Raw genomic sequence first — 17,073 nt, forward strand, 5'->3', positions numbered from 1 at the left:
ATTCTCTCTAATAATGGATTTGGGTTATGATGGTGGTGGGTGCTAGGGAGTGCTCTAGTTCTGTGATCCTCATTGATAGGAAGAAAAGAATTGAGTCAGGTTATTCATATATTCCCTCCCAATTCCCTATAAAGAAGCAGTTAATTTTAACTCCCTTCAGCTCAATCATATCTCATATCTTGGATAGGAAAAAACCCACTTAAAAATCTAAAATCATCCAGCAAAAGGGCAGGACCCATACAGTTAGAACTTTTAGTTGCTTGTTGTGCTAGAACATTTGTTCTTCTTTTTCTTTTTATGATAATTTTTATTGATTTTTTTTTTTTTTACTTTCTTACTGTGTTGATTTTTTTTTTTACTTTCTTACTGTATTTCTCCTTTACCCCTCCCAGGGCAAAACTAAGAATTCTCTTAAAACTAAGAATTTTTAAAAAGAAAGGAAAAAATTCCAAAAGGCAGATGAACTTTAAAAAAAAAAAAAGTTGGACATGACATCCAGTGCTCCACATCTTTGTTCCCCTGCCTCCCTGAAGAAATATGAGGAAGTGTCTTCTCCCTTTTTCCTTTGGGTCAGCCTCATTTCAGTCATCTGTGGTTGTTTTGTTCTTTCCAGAAGAGGTCACATGACAAGAAAGGCTCAGGTCTCAGTTCTCCCCTCTGATACATCCCAGCCATGTGGGCCACCAAACCCCAGGCCACTTGCAGGCCAGACTACTCTCCTATGTGGGCCAGAACCAGATTAAAATGCAACTGGGAAACATTTTCAGAAAATAAACAAAAAATGCAATAAACACATAACATTGCATTTTAAAACTAAGTCAGTCTGCAACATACAAGGATTCTTAAAGACAGGCTAGTGGCCATCAGTTTCATTTTGAGTTTCAACACCATTGCTCAAGGTAGCTCCCTAAGGCTCTGTGGCACAGAGAGCTGCCAACTTGCCTTGGCACAGAGAGTCTAACAGTTAAGTGCGTTTGCTCGACCACCGCAGAGAAACTGGACATTGAGCTCTTTAGTTTTCTACTGCTATATTTGGAAAATAGTTTGGTGGTTTCCCCTTCTTTTCCCCTTTTTTATTAGTATCATCATTAGTATTCATCATTGTCATTTCCTATTATGTTGTTCCTTCCTTTCCCATGCAGAGAGCCTTTCTTTCATAACAGTAAATAAAAAGAAATGGAAAAAGGCAGTTCTGTGTAGCCAGCTAAACTTTCCTGTGTTCCCTGTGCTGTGTTCTGTGCCTGAGGCTCCCACCTCTGCAGTGATGGGAGGGAGGAGGCTGAACTTGGTCGTTAGATTAGACAAGAGAGTTTTTTGTGGTTGTTTCCATTAACATTGTTCTCTTTGTGTATATTACTTTCCTTATTCTACTTCATTCATTTTTCATCAGTTCATGTTTTCCCATACTTGTTCGGATTCTTCACATGATTAATAGTCTAGTAATATTCTACATAATATCACAGTTAGGGCAGCTGGGTGGCACAAGGGATAGAGTGCCAGGCCCACAATCTGGAAGACTCATCTTCCTGAGTTCACATCTGGCCTCAGACACTTACTAGCTGTTGTGACTCTGGGCAAATCACTTCACGCTGCTTGCCTCAGTTTTCTCATCTGTAAAATGAGCTGGAGAAAGAAATGGCAAACCACTTCAATATCTTTGCCAAGAAAACCCCAAATGGGGTCACAAAGAGCTGTTAATTGGGAATTGACTGAACAAGTTGTAGTATATCATCATGATGAAGTACTATTATGCTGTAAGAAATTGTAAGCTCAGTGGGGTTAGAGAAAACATGGATAGACTTGCACGAAATAACAGGAGTGAAATGAATGGGGCCGAGAGAATGTTGTATATGGTAACAACAACGTTGTTTTAAGAACAGCTTGGAGTGACTGTCATTTTGACTATTATAAACATCCAGATTAACTCCAAAGGATATATGAAGGAAGACACTATCTGCATTCAGAGAAAGAAATGATAGATAAAAGTATGTACAGTATGGATTTACACACATACACACACAGAGACACATGCGGGTGTCTAGCCATCTCTAGCACAAGGGGTGAAGGAGGAAGGAAAAAATTATATTATAACTTTGTTATATGTTTAAAAGGAATAGCAAATTGTACATAATAGGTTTACAGTTTCGTGTACAATCATCTTTTTATTCTACTGTTATAAAATGCTTATTTTATTTCTCAAGTTTGAAACCAAATAAATAAAATTTAAAACAAAACAAAAAAACCAAAAAGAGTTGGGCACTACTGGAAAACTACCGAAGAGTAATGATAAAACCGTGTCAATATGTTCCTCCGTTGTTGGCTATCTTCTTGGCTTCTAGCTGTGCTATAAATGTCTGGGTGTACATGGCATCATTCCTTCTGTTTTTCACTTCTCTGGACATCTGTTCCCAGCAGTGCAATTCCTTGTTAATAAAGTATGCATATTTTACGTGCTTTGTTAGTATGATTTTAAATTGCTTGCCAGAATTCCTAGACCATTCCTTAACTCTCACAGTGTATTAGTGAGCCTGTCCTCCATGACCCATTCAACCTCACCTATACCCATCTTTTCTCACCTTTGCCAGTATGCCAGGTACGAGGGGATGCTTCAGCATTGCTTGAATTTGCCTCTTATTTACAATTAGTGGCAATAGTTCACATGGTCGTTAATACTTTGAAATTATTTGGCTAATTGTTCATGCCTTTGACCACATAGCTAATGAGGAATAATTCTTGTTCTTAGATACTTATGTTAGACCCCTGTATAAATATCTTGGCACCATTTGATGCAAAAACAATCAGCCCTGCTTCCAGCCTGTATCCTGAAGTTGTCATCCAGCGGAGCCACCCATGTAGAGAAGGGGCCATTTGTTTCCACAAACTGCTACTACCAGAGAAAAGCCAAGCCTTCGTAGCTGAAGAGACAGGACATCTTGAGGGAGAAGTTATTGGAGGTAGCATGTTCCTTGCCACTGCCTCAACCACTAGGTTCCCTCACACCCTTACAGAATCAGCCCAAAACCCTGAGCCAGAGATCCCTAGGAATAGTAGGACCTCCAGGCAGCTGGCCCCACAGTCATTATCTAGGGTGTAATAACCTTTGTGGAATTGCAACCTGGCAACTATTTCTATAGGTGCTATTAGTTATAACCTTGAACTCCTCAGCAAGATAGTGATAATAGCAAGATTTCATTATGAGTAAATTGTGAGTGCTGTGGGATTTCATCTTCTGTAGTGCTTTAGAAAATGTTGCCAACTCTCAAGGTTTAGAGGAGATGATAGTGAAAGGAGGAGCTAGAAATCACATCAGTTGTTTTAAAGCAATATTTGGCAAGACGTCTGTTATTTTTAAGTCTATTATTTTTCCTTAGAATTGGCACTTTAAGGATTTTACCTAATGTGAGTCGAGTCACTTGAGCATCTCTCTATTTTTCTCCAGTAGAACTAAGTAAACGAAAGAGAATTGGAAGGGACAGTGTGTTTTCTGCCTCTTGTTACTTCATGGTAGTGACATCATATTAAGAAGAATTTGAGATCCTAGGTGAGAGACGCTTTGTAGCACAGAGGTGCTTCTTGTCCCAAAAGTTAGACTCGATGTGACAGATGTTTATCCTGAGGAAAATATGTCTAATTCTTGGTTGAAAAGAAATGGAAATGGATTGAATCCTGCCTGGATCTTGCATGGTAGGAATTAGTTAAATACCATTCTCTTCTGTGAATGGGGAATTAGAAGAACACAGAGTAGGTCTTTGATATCAGGTTGCTGTTCTTACTCTTTTTTTGTGATTTGTGACATGAAAACACTTTGAAATTTTTTTTCTTTTATAACTTCCATTCATAAAGCTTCAACCTGCCAAAAAGTGCAAATGTAACTTGTGTTGAGGAAAAATTGATGTGCAAAATCCAGTCTTCTAAAAATATGTATTTTAGAAGGTGATTATTCACATGAAACTGCATACCGTCGCAGAATTTAGAGGCCAGTTACTTCAAACTAGGTGTGAACGGGAATCCCCTGTTAGAGCAAAGCCAAGCAGTGGTCACAAGCCTTTGCTTAAAGGTCACAATGCAAGGGAATCCATTTACTTTCCAGAGCAGCTCATTGGATTTTTGGATAATGTTCATTGAAAGGAAGTGTTATGAAAAGTCAAGATGTTACCTTGGAGCTCCAGGTTCTGCTGTCAGGGGCCAACCAGAGCAGCTCTTCATATAAAAGCTCTTAAAAAATACTTGGTAACAGTTACCTCCACATTCCTCTTCTTCCCTTCCCCACCTCAGTATCTTTGCCAAGAAAACCCCCAGAAGGGGTCACGAAGAATCAGACACAACTGAAATGATTAATCACAGAGCTTTCCTACATCCTAGACTCTAGACCTAGAAGTTTTTCATGAAATCTTCGTGGAATCCCAGAAATTGGAAGAGGAAAAGGAGCTCATTGGCCATCTAGTCCAACTCATTCATGAAAGAAATCCCCCAATATGGCATACTGACAAGTGCTTAGCCTGCCTTTGCTTGGTTCCCGTCAAAACAGTGCATTCCACACCAGAAAGGCTCTCATTGATTATGACATTAAGTCCTAGTTGATCTCTTTGCAACTTTTTCCTTTTGCTCCTGGTTTTGCTCTCTGGTCCAGACAGAACATGGACATATTCTCTTTCATGTTACAGACAACTCTTCGGGTACCCAAAGACAGCTCACTTGTCCCCTGAGTCTTCTCCGGGCTAAACATGCGCTGACCCTTCAACTAGTTCTCAGAACATAGGCATTGCAAGTCCTTTACCATCCTCCTTGCCCTTTAAACTCTCTCCAGCTTTTCAGAGAGCTCCTTCATCTGTGGCTTCCAAACTGAAGAAAATTGTCTAGATGAGGCCTGAGCATCATCAGGTCTGATTCAGTGGGGTTAAACATTCCTGGAACCTATGGAGCTCTTTATTGAGCACAAGATTGTGTTAGTATTTTTGCTTCAGTAACACAGTAATGGTTAATATTGACTTTGCTGTCTGCCGAAAACCCTTTTCTGAAGAGCTGTTGTCTATCCATGCCACACCCCATCTCATGCTGGTGAATATGAGAAGTTTCATTTCATTTGGCCTGATGCTCTAGTCTGGTCTGTCAAGACCATTTGGATTCTGCATCTAGTATTCACTTTGTGGTTATCCTTCAATGTTTGGGATCATCACCAGATTGGATTTACTGTTATTCAGATCATGCGTAAACATGTAAAATAGAATAGAGAATAGGCACCGAGCAACTCAGCTTAGCAAGCATTTATTAAGCACCTCCTGAGTGCTAAAGTATTGGGAATACAAAGAAAAACTGAAACAGCTCCTGCCCTGGAGGAGGCTGTATTCTAGTGGGGGAGACAACTGCATACTGAGGGAGGGACAAGGAAAGACCTTGCAGAAACTGAGACTTTGAAGGAAACCAGTGAAGCTTGGAGGTAGAGATGAAGATGGGGAGGATTACAGGCCCTGGAGCCGGCCGGTGAAAATGCAGTCAGGAGAGAGCATCTTGTTGGAGAAGCAGTGAGGTGGGCAGTGTCACCAGATGACAGACTATGGGGAGGGAAGTGAGGTGGAAAAAGATAGGAAAGGGAGAAAGGGCTTTAAGAGCCAAATGGAGGACTTTTTGCTTGCTCCTGTAGGCAATAGGGAGCCACTGAAGTTTATTGATTGGGGGAGAAGGAATGACATGGCCAGGCCTGTGCTTTAAGAAGATCATTTGGATAGCCACATGCAGGATAGACTGGAGTGGGGAGTGACTAGAGGCAGAGAGACCAACCAGCAGCTACTGTAAAAATCTGAGGATATCACACCTATAAGATTGGCAAACATGACAGAACAAGAAAATGATAAATGCTGGAGAGGATGTGGGAGAGTTGGAACACTAATTCATTGTTGGTGGAGCTGTGAGCGCATCCAACCATTCTGGAGAGCAATTTGGAACTATGCCCAAAGGGCTACAAAAATGTGCATACCCTTTGACCCAGCAATATCGCTACTAGGACTATATCCCCAAGAGATCATAAAAATGGGAAAGGGTCCCACATGTACAAAAATATTTATAGCAGCACTCTATGTAGTTGCCAAAAACTGGAAGTCAAGGGGATGTCCATCAATTGGGGAATGGCTGAATAAATTATGGTATATGAATGTAATGGAGTACTATTGTGCCATAAGAAATGATGAACAAGAAGACTTCAGAGAGGCCTGTAAGGACTTATATGACCTGATGCTGAGTGAAAGGAGCAGAACCAGGAGAACTTTATGCACAGCAACAACCACAGTGTGTGAGAGTTTTTTCTGGTAGACTTAGATTTTTGTAATAACACAAGAACTTCTGAAAAAAAAAAAAATCCCAATGGTGGACCTCAAGGCAAAATGCCTTCCACACTCAGAGAGAGAAATATGGAAGTCACTCACATAATGTAGCAGATCATGTTTGTGTATGTGTATCTGTTTGTGTATCATGTTCTGATTTGTTATACGGATTTTTTCATTTATCTTTGTCTGACTACATAGCATGACTATAGTGAAAATATACTCAATAGGAAAGTATATGTAGAATCTATACAGAATTGTATGCAGTCGTGGGGAGGGAGGGAGGTAGTGGGGGGTGGGTGGGGAGGGATAAAATCGCAATTGTATGGCAGTGATTGTTAAACATTAAAAAAATAAAAAAATTAAAAAAAAAAATCTGAGGATATGAGGTGATGAGGAGAAAAGGGGGCACAGATAAGAAGTGTTATACAGGTAGAAGCCACAGAATTTGGCAGCAGATTGTTGGGAACTAAGCGTAAAGAGACAAGGATGACACCTAAGCTGTAAGCCTTGGTAATTGGAAGGAGGGAAGTGCATGTTTGTTCTAATATGCTTGCAGGATATCTAGTTTGAGATATCCAGTAGTCAGGTGAAGTGCAAGACTGGATGTCAGGAGAGAGGTTAGGGTTGGAGAGATAAATCTGAGAATCATCTGTATGAAAGAAGGCTGGGTGAAGATCCATCCAGAGGTGAAGAGCCTGAGAAAGAACAGTCAAGCATGTAGGAAGAGCCAGGAGAGAACAGAGGGTCAGGAAGAGGAAGCTGCAGACAGATCAAGTACCATGAGGACTCAGAGAAGTCCATTGGATTTGGCTTCTAAGGGATCACTGGTCCCTTCTATCCATGGGGTACTCCGCTGGAGTCCTCTGGTCAGGTTGACATAGAGGCAATGACAGCAACTTACATGAATCTAGCCATCCAGCTAGCTCTAAACCACCTAAGTGCATTACCCTCTAGGCCACCTCTCTCCATCTTCTCCACAAGAATAACATGAGATTTGCTAAAATTTTGGTGAACTATCCATAGCATTCCTCTCGCTAACTATTTTATTGATTAGTCTGGCATGACCCATTCTTGATAAAACCACATTGGCTCTTTTGTAATCACTGCTTCCCTTTCTGGATGCTCACAGAACAACTTTTTGATGCTCAATTCTAGAGCTTCCCTAGGAATGGAAGGCAGCTTAATGAACTGTGGCTTGTAGATTTTTTTCTTCCCCTTTTTAAAAATTGGAACACTTAACCTTTCTTCAGTCTTGAACCACTTTCATTTTCCATGATATTTTTAAAATGCCACTTAGAACAATTCACCAGTGACCTTCGCTCTCGACCAGTGTTTGCTCTCATTTTACAGATGACCAGAGCCACACAAAACAAAATGCAAATTCAAATCCATGTTCAGGTCCAGTGACAAGCTTCCATTTCTATAAAACATTGGTTGCATGAGTGCAGTACTACTCTATGGAGAGGTAATGATTTGGCACCATGTAGCTTGCAATAACTTCCCATCATAAATTGGGAAGCAAAAATGTTAGGAAAACTTAAGTACTTTTGAAAGCTTCAACTGTCAATTTGTTGAGGACCTACTTTTAGTTTTTTATTTTATAGGAACCAAGAAAAGATATTTCTTCCTCCATCCTATTGATCATATAATACACCACAGGAAAAGTCTATTGAGCAGTGATCACTGAGAGTGTCTTACAGCAGGCAGAACATTGAAAACTTGTTCCTTCAAACTCAGAAGAGCAGGCAGAAAGGCATTGTGCTCTTGTGTGAGAGCCCCAGACTTGAGATGAACTAGCAGTGCTCAGTAAAGCCTCTCCCCTTCCACCTTCTGCTTGTCTTCTCTTGGTAGAGGTACATCTTCCTGATGCAGAGGTGGTGGTATCAAACTGATAAACAGACAAATGAGATTCTGGCAAATTGCACCATCAATCACTGACATAAGAACAAATAGAATAATACTGAGGTCTTTTTTCAAGGTTTTCTTTTGATTACATCCTTCTTACTAAAGAATAGTCCTCTTGGGAAGCCAAATGGTTAACACACCTCATTACCTTCTCAGTCAGTGTGGCTGGCCAATGGTTACCTGCCTGCTTCTTTAGTCTATCTGTAAAGTTAATATCTTTTACTGAGATAGGAGAGTAATTCCTGAAACTATAGATCATATTAACTGGAGTTATAATGCCTCAGACTGAAAACTGTCGTTGTTGTCATCTTGCTTGTTTGGAACTGTCTTCTGATACTTGTTCTCAGAAAACCAGATACATTCTTAGGTTCCTTTTTCCGACCTTGCCTCCCTTGCCCAAAATTGCAGCTGAGGAGCTTTCCTCAGATTTCTTGGGGGTTTGTCCTTTATTGTATTGTGATTCGTCAGTTTCTTTTTATTTTATTCTTCCTGACCTCTCCCTGGATTAGCCTTCAGTGTATATTGATAAATTATGAATTGAAAAGAAGACTTTGTCTCTGGTTTGCTGATTAATGATCTTGCTGCATTTTGCCATTTTCCACACTAACCTGTGGTATATTTTGGATCTATTTGGAAATTCCTTGTATTTTATGGTGCTGCACAGTTTATGGAGTACTTTTCATTTTATCTCTTGACACTTTTTATGAGATAAGCAGAGCAGGTGTCTGGTCTCTCTCTCTTTCTCCTCTCTCTTCTTTCTTTCTTTCTTATTAATAAACTGAAGCTAAGAGAATGTATGTGTATGTCCAAAGACTTAGAGTCACATGGTACAGCCCAAATTTTCTAATCATCCATTGCCCTTTTCACAACACAGTGCGATATGATTTGTTTAAACTTTTTGAAAACTGGGTACTCGATATCAGATTGAAACTCTCAACTTCCAGATGAAAAAAAGTTACCCATCTCCAAACCTGTTAAGTAACGAAGAGAATGGGAGTTGAAATAGAGACTCTTTTGGTGCCATGTGTCCCCATCCATCCACAACCCCCTGAATAGCTTCCGAAAACAGAAAAGAGTCTAGTGTTAGCATTGAAGTCTGGCTTGTGGTAACTCCAAACTAGAGTGTCAGCATATAGATGACTAGAGCTTTATCCAACCCTGGCCTTTGGGTTTTGTAAACATTCCGCCCTCAGCAAATGAAGCTGAGATTCTTTTGATCAAAGGCATACACAGCTTGTGTCTTCTTGAAATGGACCAAAATGCAGTCTCAGGTTTGTTATGGGACAGATAAAACAAGGCATCGAGGTGTTATGGCATGGTGGTTTATGCTTTGTGTGATCTGCAGGGCATCTTAACAGGCTTTCTGCTGTGGAAATAAAATATAATCAAAAAGAATTAATTCAAGAAGATGGGATAAAAAAGAGTAATTTTCTTTTTCTTCTCCTTCTCACCTTTATTTCCCAAGTTTGGGAGCCTCTGGTGGGGCGAGTGCTTCTGATTCCTGCAGTGACCATTTCACCATTGAAATGTGCAAGGAGACAGATATGCTGAACTACCTCATCGAATGTTTTGACAGAGTTGGAATAGAGGAAAGAAAAGCACCAAAGGTAGGCTGGAATGTGCTGACAGAATTACCCATTGCTGCTTTGTCAGCCTCCAGAGCAATTCAGAGCATCGGAGATTTCTGATAGGGAACCCAAAGTCCTCTTAATAAGCATTAGGTGATCATCCTTTTTTCCTTGGATCACTTGAATCCAGTGATTGGCATGGAGTGGGGAAAGCTCTAGACTTGATGACAGAAGCTCTCTCTAAGCTGTCACATGAAAGAGGAGTTAGATTGTTTTGTTTCCGTTTGAGGGGACACAGCTCAGAGAAATCAGTAGAAGTGGTGCAGGTGGAAGGAGAGGGGCAGACTGTGAGAACTGTCCAAGATGGAGCTGGGCTGCCTGATGGTTCCTTTTCAGGATGGAGGCTCTCTGTCTTTTTCACATATGGGATTCTTGTCCAAGTGTTGGCATGACTAAAGACCAGAGATCCCACTATGCTCTGAGATTCTTTGGTTCTTGTTTTTAAGGACATTCCCATCTTGGATTTGCCTTTGATGCCTCTCCCAGTTTTAAATTGCAGAAGAAACTGGTTGTTGTCACACTGCCTTTATACCCACAGAAGGGCCCAGTGACCTGTGATGGAACTTGGTCAGCTCAGTCACAGAGGTCATAGCTCTGTGAGACCAAGAGGGTTCTTTGACTTTGTGGTCTGGGACTGGGTGATGCTAGATTGAATGACTAGCTCAGCTTGGAACCTGTTTTCCCCTGTCAGTAGATGTCCAGGCAGCAAGAAGTTCTGTCACCAGAGATTTTATTGCAGAATATCTTCCTTTCACTGTGAATAGGAGAAGGAGAAAATTCCCTCTCTGCGAGCATTTTTCTTGAGACAATTTTCATTGTAGAAAGACGCTTTCTTTGTCTCTGGCATAACAACCTCTACTTTTCTTTTTCAGATGTGCAGCCAACCGGCAGTCAGCCAGTTACTGAGCAACATCCGCTCACAGTGCATATCCCATGCTGCATTAGTGTTACAGGGCTCATTAACACAACCAAGGTATGGAGCGTTGTGGAATTTGTGGGGGTTTAACGGTGAGAGGATTATCACCATTGAGTTGAATAAGTTACAACCTTTTGGGAATTGATGTGCTGTATTAATTGTAAGCCATAGTATGCCACAGAACCTCACAGAACTATGATGGAGCTTTTTCCTCCATAAATGGAGAGCACCTGTCTATCTCTAAAATGCTGGAATTCCTGGGTTTTATTTTTTGGTTCCCCTTTTCTTCCCCTCAGCTGAAACTTGCCCTCCTCTTCCACCCATGCTCTATGGCATATGTGAAAGAAAGATGGAAATAAATTAAAATTCATTTTATTTTAAGAACTTTGTAATACCTTCTTAAGATAACTACGAATCTGGCTTTGTGGATATATCAGAATCATTGAGGCAAGATTTTTATTTTTAAAAATAAATTTTTAAAGAATAAAACCCATTCTCCAATATGGGTTAAAATAGGTAGAACTATCTAGTAATCAAAGCCATAGACTACTTTTTGTAGATACAGGCATGGTCACTTTTGCTTATCTAGTGATGGAGAAGACTAATGGCATGGATAGAGCAAAGCATTAAATAATCTTAATATTAGTTACATTTAGTTATGGAATACAATTTCTTCCTCCTCTGCCTGTCCTTCTGTCTCATATTTTGCTTAATCTGTAATCCAAAGTAACTTGCGTTCCCTGAGTAACAGCAGCAAGTAGCTCAAGCACATCTTCCAACCTGGGAGTGCCCTTAGAGCACACAGTGTCAGGAGGGGCCTTAAATATATACTAGTGTCCATCCCCCCCCCCGCCCCCCCCAATCTTCAGATAAATTCATTCTTGCTTTTGGCTGGTAAAACTTTTATGCTTTCTCTTTTCTTGTGCTCCTATGTTTGGTTTAAAACATTTAGGTTTAAAAACATAATATAATCTGAGGCTCTACTTTTTGAGCTGAGTCTTTTAACACTTAAGTACTGGTAAAAAATAAAATGTATAGGCTCCTTAATACTATAAACAAGGAGCTGTACAGAGGAATTTAGTTGCTTCTTGATGATTCCCAGAAGTTTCCAAGGTTCTGACTGCTTCATGGGCATAAAGTTAGATTTGGGTGCTTCATTCTTAATAAACTATCTGGACAGGAGTTCTGTCCTCCCTTTACTTTCCTGTCCCCTCTTTCCCCTATACCCCTGTGCCTTCCCCATCCCTCCTCCTATCACCCCCTTCCTTTTCTTCCCTTCCCTTTCCTGGAGGAAGAGGACACAGTGGTTGTTTTGAAAATCCTGTTAGCCTTCACCAAAGAAGGCATAGACAGGTTGATAGGTATACAAGTAGAAAACAGGTTTTCCTGAGTCTTGTAAATTATTAACACAGAATATCCAAAGAGTTTTAGCACCTAAAAACCCAATTCTGTTTTAATATGAGATTCTGTAATCTTCTTTGGGTTAGATCGTAATGAACGTCCTTCATTGTTTTTGGTTTCTTTTTGAATAAAGGTCCATGCAGCAGCAGTCTCTGTTGGTACCCTATATGCTGTGTCGGAACCTCCCATTTGGTTTCATCCAAGAGCTGGTGAGAACAACCCACCAGGATGAAGAAGTGTTCAAACAGGTAAGAGGCTTCTGGCATTTCATTTGCTGGTTTTCGGTCCATAAGTACCTAGGCTTCTGAGTGATGGAATACTGGGAAATGGGGGCTGTGCAGTGTTTCCAAATATGGAATAAGTAGTAGCTTCCTTTCATGTGAAGGATGAAATGGTTTTTGTCCATGTGGTTTTTGTCCAAAAAGAATTATTATCCATTATTCTTTGTGTTGGGAAGGAGAGACACTTTCGTTTTCCATCAGGGTTTTTAAAAATGCTCTTCTCCTTTGAGAAGCCCCTTGTTCACTCCAGCTTTGAGGAATCACTCTTTGCTCCTCCACTTTTGCCCATACCATGTTCTACCTGTATCATCTCATCCCTTTTAGACAATAAACCCTTTGAAGGTGACAGGCCTCTTTCACCTTCTCTGTCTTCTCCGTACCCAGCAAGTACTTAGTAAATGTTTACTCAATCGAGAGCTTGATCAGGAAGTCCACAAATTTCCTTTGAAAAATGCCACCACTGCCAGGTTCCACTGTGAGTGATTCCAAGAAGCATCATAGTAGAATAGAAAGTGCACCTGGCATGTGGCAGAGCACTGCCTCCCTGCACCCCTTGGAAGTGGGGACAAGTCACAGAAGGTCCCTGGGAATCAATTTCTTCCTCTGCAAAATGATCTCGAATTCCACAATTCATCCCATACTTATTAAGAGCTTATAATATTCAAGGTTCTGCACAAAATGCTGAGGATACCCAGGTAAAAACAAGGGTGATTTTTGGGCCCATTGCCTCCTGTCTGCAGGCAAGTGATCTCAGAGGCATTTCTAACAGTAAAGGACATATGCTCCTTTCTTTACATAACTTGCAATCAGGATGTTGAGAAGAAGCAAATACATTCAGGGTTAAATAGTGATATAACAGTGTGATCAAGGATCCCACAAGGTAGGATGATTGGAATTCAAAGGAAACTTCACTAGCCATTCATATTGACAAATTAACCCAATGATCTGAAACACCCTTCATTTGTAAACTAGGTATAATATTAATATCTCAGTGATCTTTTCTGCCACAATACTGCTCTCGTTTTAAGCCCTTTTAAGTTATCGTGGTATAAAATGTTATGAAAGCTCACAGAGTGTGAGTAGAGTAAAAGACTTTGGGGGCTTTCAGGTTTAGAGCTATATGTCATCCCTAGCTGGTTTGGTGGATGCTCCTGTGTTAGAGAGTCAGCAGTTTCCATTGGAATATTTAGAAATTGAAAGTTTCACTGACAGTTGGTGACACTGCATCATCTCCCAAAGCAGGCAGTTTTTCTTCTTCCTTATAAGTTGCTCTCAGAGATGATCGTCCACTTGGGCTTAGAAAAGAAAAAGAGATCCTTGACCTGTTTGTTACCCTGGCTTGGCTACTGTGTCGTTTTTAGGCATAGTCAAGTCACTGGCAAGCATTTATTAAGCCCTTATTGTATGCCAAGCACTGTGCTAAACACAGGGGATACAAAGAAAGGCAGAACTGCTCTTCAGGCTCTCCCATTCGAATGGAGGAGACAGTATGTCTATAATAACAAGGTATGTGAAGTGTGTCTACAAAGCCAATGGAAAATACTCCATGATAGAGCACACCATCATCTGGGCAGTAGAAGGAAGAGGGCTAGGAAAGACTTCCTGCTGAAGGTGGGATTGCAGGTGAAGGTGAGAGGTGAGGAGGGAGGATCCTCCTCTAGCCACAGGGCAGCCAATAAAAAGGTGTTGAGTAGAAACATGGAAGCGTTGTGTTTGAGGAAGACCAAGGAAACCATTGTGGCCGAATGGGAGAGGATGTGAAGTACAGGAAGCCTGGGGAAATAGACAGGGGAATACCAGAGGACTTGATACGTGAGCTTAGAGAGTCCCTGGAGTTTTTGGAGTAGAGGTCTTGACATTATCGTGCCTCTACTTTAGGAAAAACACTTCAGCAACTTAGTGGTCAGTGCATTATGGTGGGGAGAGATGAGACAGTGAGACCCAAGGCTCTTAGAACGGTATTCAATAGACAGGGTAAGGTGACAAGGGCCGGAATCAGGATTGTGGCTGTGAGCGTGACATACTATTGTTGAACCATATCGATGTTCTCTGACTCATTTGGGGTTTTCTTGGCAAACATCCTGGAGTGGTTTGTCATTTCCCTCCTCAGCTCATTTTACAGATGAGGAAACTGAGGAACACAAGAGTTAAGTGACTTGCCCAGGGTGTAAAGGTAGAAATGACAAGCTATGGCAGTGGATTGCATGTGTGGGATGAGTGTGAGTTAGGAATCCTAGGTGTCACTGAGTAACTGGGAGACTGAGAAGAAGACAGTTTGAGAAGAAAAATCCCAAGTTCTCCTTTGGACATGTTAGGTTTGAGAAACCTACAGTCTGCTCAGTTCAGGATGTCCAAAAAGCAGTTGATGAAGAACCAAAACACAGGATTGAGGTTACAGCTGGGTTTATAATTCTGGAAATAATTTACCTAGAAATGCTCACTGAAACCCATGGGGGATGATAGATCATGAAGTTCAATGATGGAGAAATGAAAAGGGTCCAGGACAGACAGAGCCTTGGGAAATACTCACAGGGCAGTCATGGCTCTCCCAGTTAACCTATGGTAGAATCAAATTTTATCTTTGGTCGATTATAAGGATTGTGTGAAACCATGGTCATGTGGGCTGTCTATAGTTCTAAATTGGGAGATAAAATTTCAAAGGTAAAAATGTTCGTTAACTTGAAATATTGTGTACACGTATGTTTTGTTTGTGGATGATTTTCTTGTCTCAGATCACTTATTGGTTTAATCTTGTTGAGTCACAGGAATGAGAGGAGCCCGGTGAATAATGAAGCTCATCTCACCAGAAAAGGAACTTTAGAAAGAAATCAAATTCATTTCTTGCAGGCTTACTTGTATACTATGGAATAATATAGAGAGACAAGCTTTACTAGAATTAGGTTTCGTCCAGTTACTAATAATCTCACTTTTGTCTAGGGTTGTTACAATAGCTGTATAAGTATGATCAAAACCAGCTCAGTAATGCCTCAGTGATACTTACCCCAGCTTTTCTCTAAGAATACTAAAGGTTTTGATGACCAGGTCATTTAGCCCAGAGTTTAACTCCAGCATTTTGCTCTAATTTAAACGATGCTGCTTCCTTGTTTGTTTTGTCATTGAATTTTTTTCTCTAGAAAACTAAAGTAATCTGTATTTGGTAATGGACGGCAAATTGAAATGCATTTCAATGGGGGACGGATTCTCTATGTTTTGACTCAGGGAGTTGGCTAGATAGAATTGTAAAATCTTTTTGTTAAAGCCCAATTCTTCTTTTAATGTTTGGAGGGCTTCATAAACCAGTGTTGTCTTGATATTATTTTGGGGACTTAATAGCTCAAAATTTTGGGGGGGGGGGACTTTTTAAAAATAAGAGCAAATATTTTAAAAATCTAAAGTGGGACATAAATCTTAAGCTATTGCTTGTTAAGGTATGATGGTATCTGTTTTGCCCTTTTCCTTAGACAAGCTTTAATAGAATTGGGGTCACAGTATCAAATGAAATAGTGCTATTGAGTTAGCTTTTCTTTAGGATTTTCTTGATGATCTTAATGAAATAACTGTTGGATATTTTCTTCATAATTGTCATTTTTTGATTCTAAGTATTAGCTTGCCATTTTAGATGATTACAAAAATCTGTTCCTTCTACTCTAGCTGGTTCTATTGTAGCTACTAAGCCAAACACTTGAGCTCCAGCTTGTGCTTCCATCCGTCTCCAGATCACTTAAGGACAGTGCCAGCCAGATGAGCCTTTGTCAAACTCTGCTTTTTTAAAAGCCTGCGAGAAGATGAGTGGGGAGAGGGCTTAGTAGATAGAAGGGACAAAACTCTTAGGAAAGAGAATTGTCTCATTCTCCAAGGTTATGGTAGGTATTACTTGCAAGCTCCTAGACTCTATGTTCTGACTTCATCAGTCTTTAGACCTTTGGCTAGGAGTCACCCAATTCAGTTTCAGTGTGTTCTGCTCTTGACTAGGCTCTACCTAAAGATGAATATATTGCGACCAGGGGGCAAGATGTGATGATTAAACTTTGTAGTGGCCATCTTCCCAGAGGGAAGATTTTTTAGGGAAGTATTTTCTTAAATTTGTGCAGCCCCATGAATTTCACTCTTTTGGAAAGCAGGCTATTCTAACTCGTTATATGTTTTCCTTTGCTGTGCTGTATATTTTTTTGGACTAATAGAGTAGATCTGGTATTGATTTTGTTGTCCCTCTCCCCAAATTACATCAGTAAAATGTACAGAATTAAATGTGGGATGCTCAACTTCTTGGTAAGAATTTTTTCCCCTCCAAATCCATGAATCTGAGGAAATGTGGAGAAAATAGCTTTGATTTCATCACACATGGTTTAAGCAGGTGACCTATAGAGGAACTTCTCAGCTGGCTCTTTTGTGTGAAGTTGGCAGGGTATAGAATCTGTGCTCCTCCTGCAAGGACCACCTAAAGGTTGTTGAGGCCACCAAGCCATCCATCCATCTATTCATCCATCCATTCATTCAGCAAACACATACTTGTCAAGTTCTGAGAAGCATTTGTTGAGGTTCCACAAGCGTCTGTTGAGCACCCGGGCACTTAGAGGACTCAAAGATTCCTGGGTTGTGGTCCTTTCTTTCAGGGACTTTTT

The 17,073-nt window shown here is 40.5% G+C and overlaps 1 protein-coding gene across 4 annotated transcripts in view; it reads left to right on the plus strand.

The window, feature by feature from the left end:
* UBE4B (ubiquitination factor E4B) overlaps positions 1 to 17,073 on the plus strand; it is a 149,618-nt gene that overhangs the window by 87,423 nt on the left and 45,122 nt on the right. For all 4 annotated transcript variants that reach the window (XM_072608812.1, XM_072608813.1, XM_072608814.1 and 1 more), the window contains 3 exons: positions 9,691 to 9,832; positions 10,726 to 10,826; positions 12,304 to 12,418. In XM_072608812.1, coding sequence (XP_072464913.1) covers positions 9,691 to 9,832; positions 10,726 to 10,826; positions 12,304 to 12,418 — 358 coding nt within the window. The remainder of the gene's footprint in view (positions 1 to 9,690; positions 9,833 to 10,725; positions 10,827 to 12,303; positions 12,419 to 17,073) is intronic.

The sequence above is a fragment of the Notamacropus eugenii genome, chromosome 5 (assembly GCF_028372415.1).
Source record: "Notamacropus eugenii isolate mMacEug1 chromosome 5, mMacEug1.pri_v2, whole genome shotgun sequence".
Taxonomy (NCBI): Eukaryota; Metazoa; Chordata; class Mammalia; order Diprotodontia; family Macropodidae; genus Notamacropus; species Notamacropus eugenii.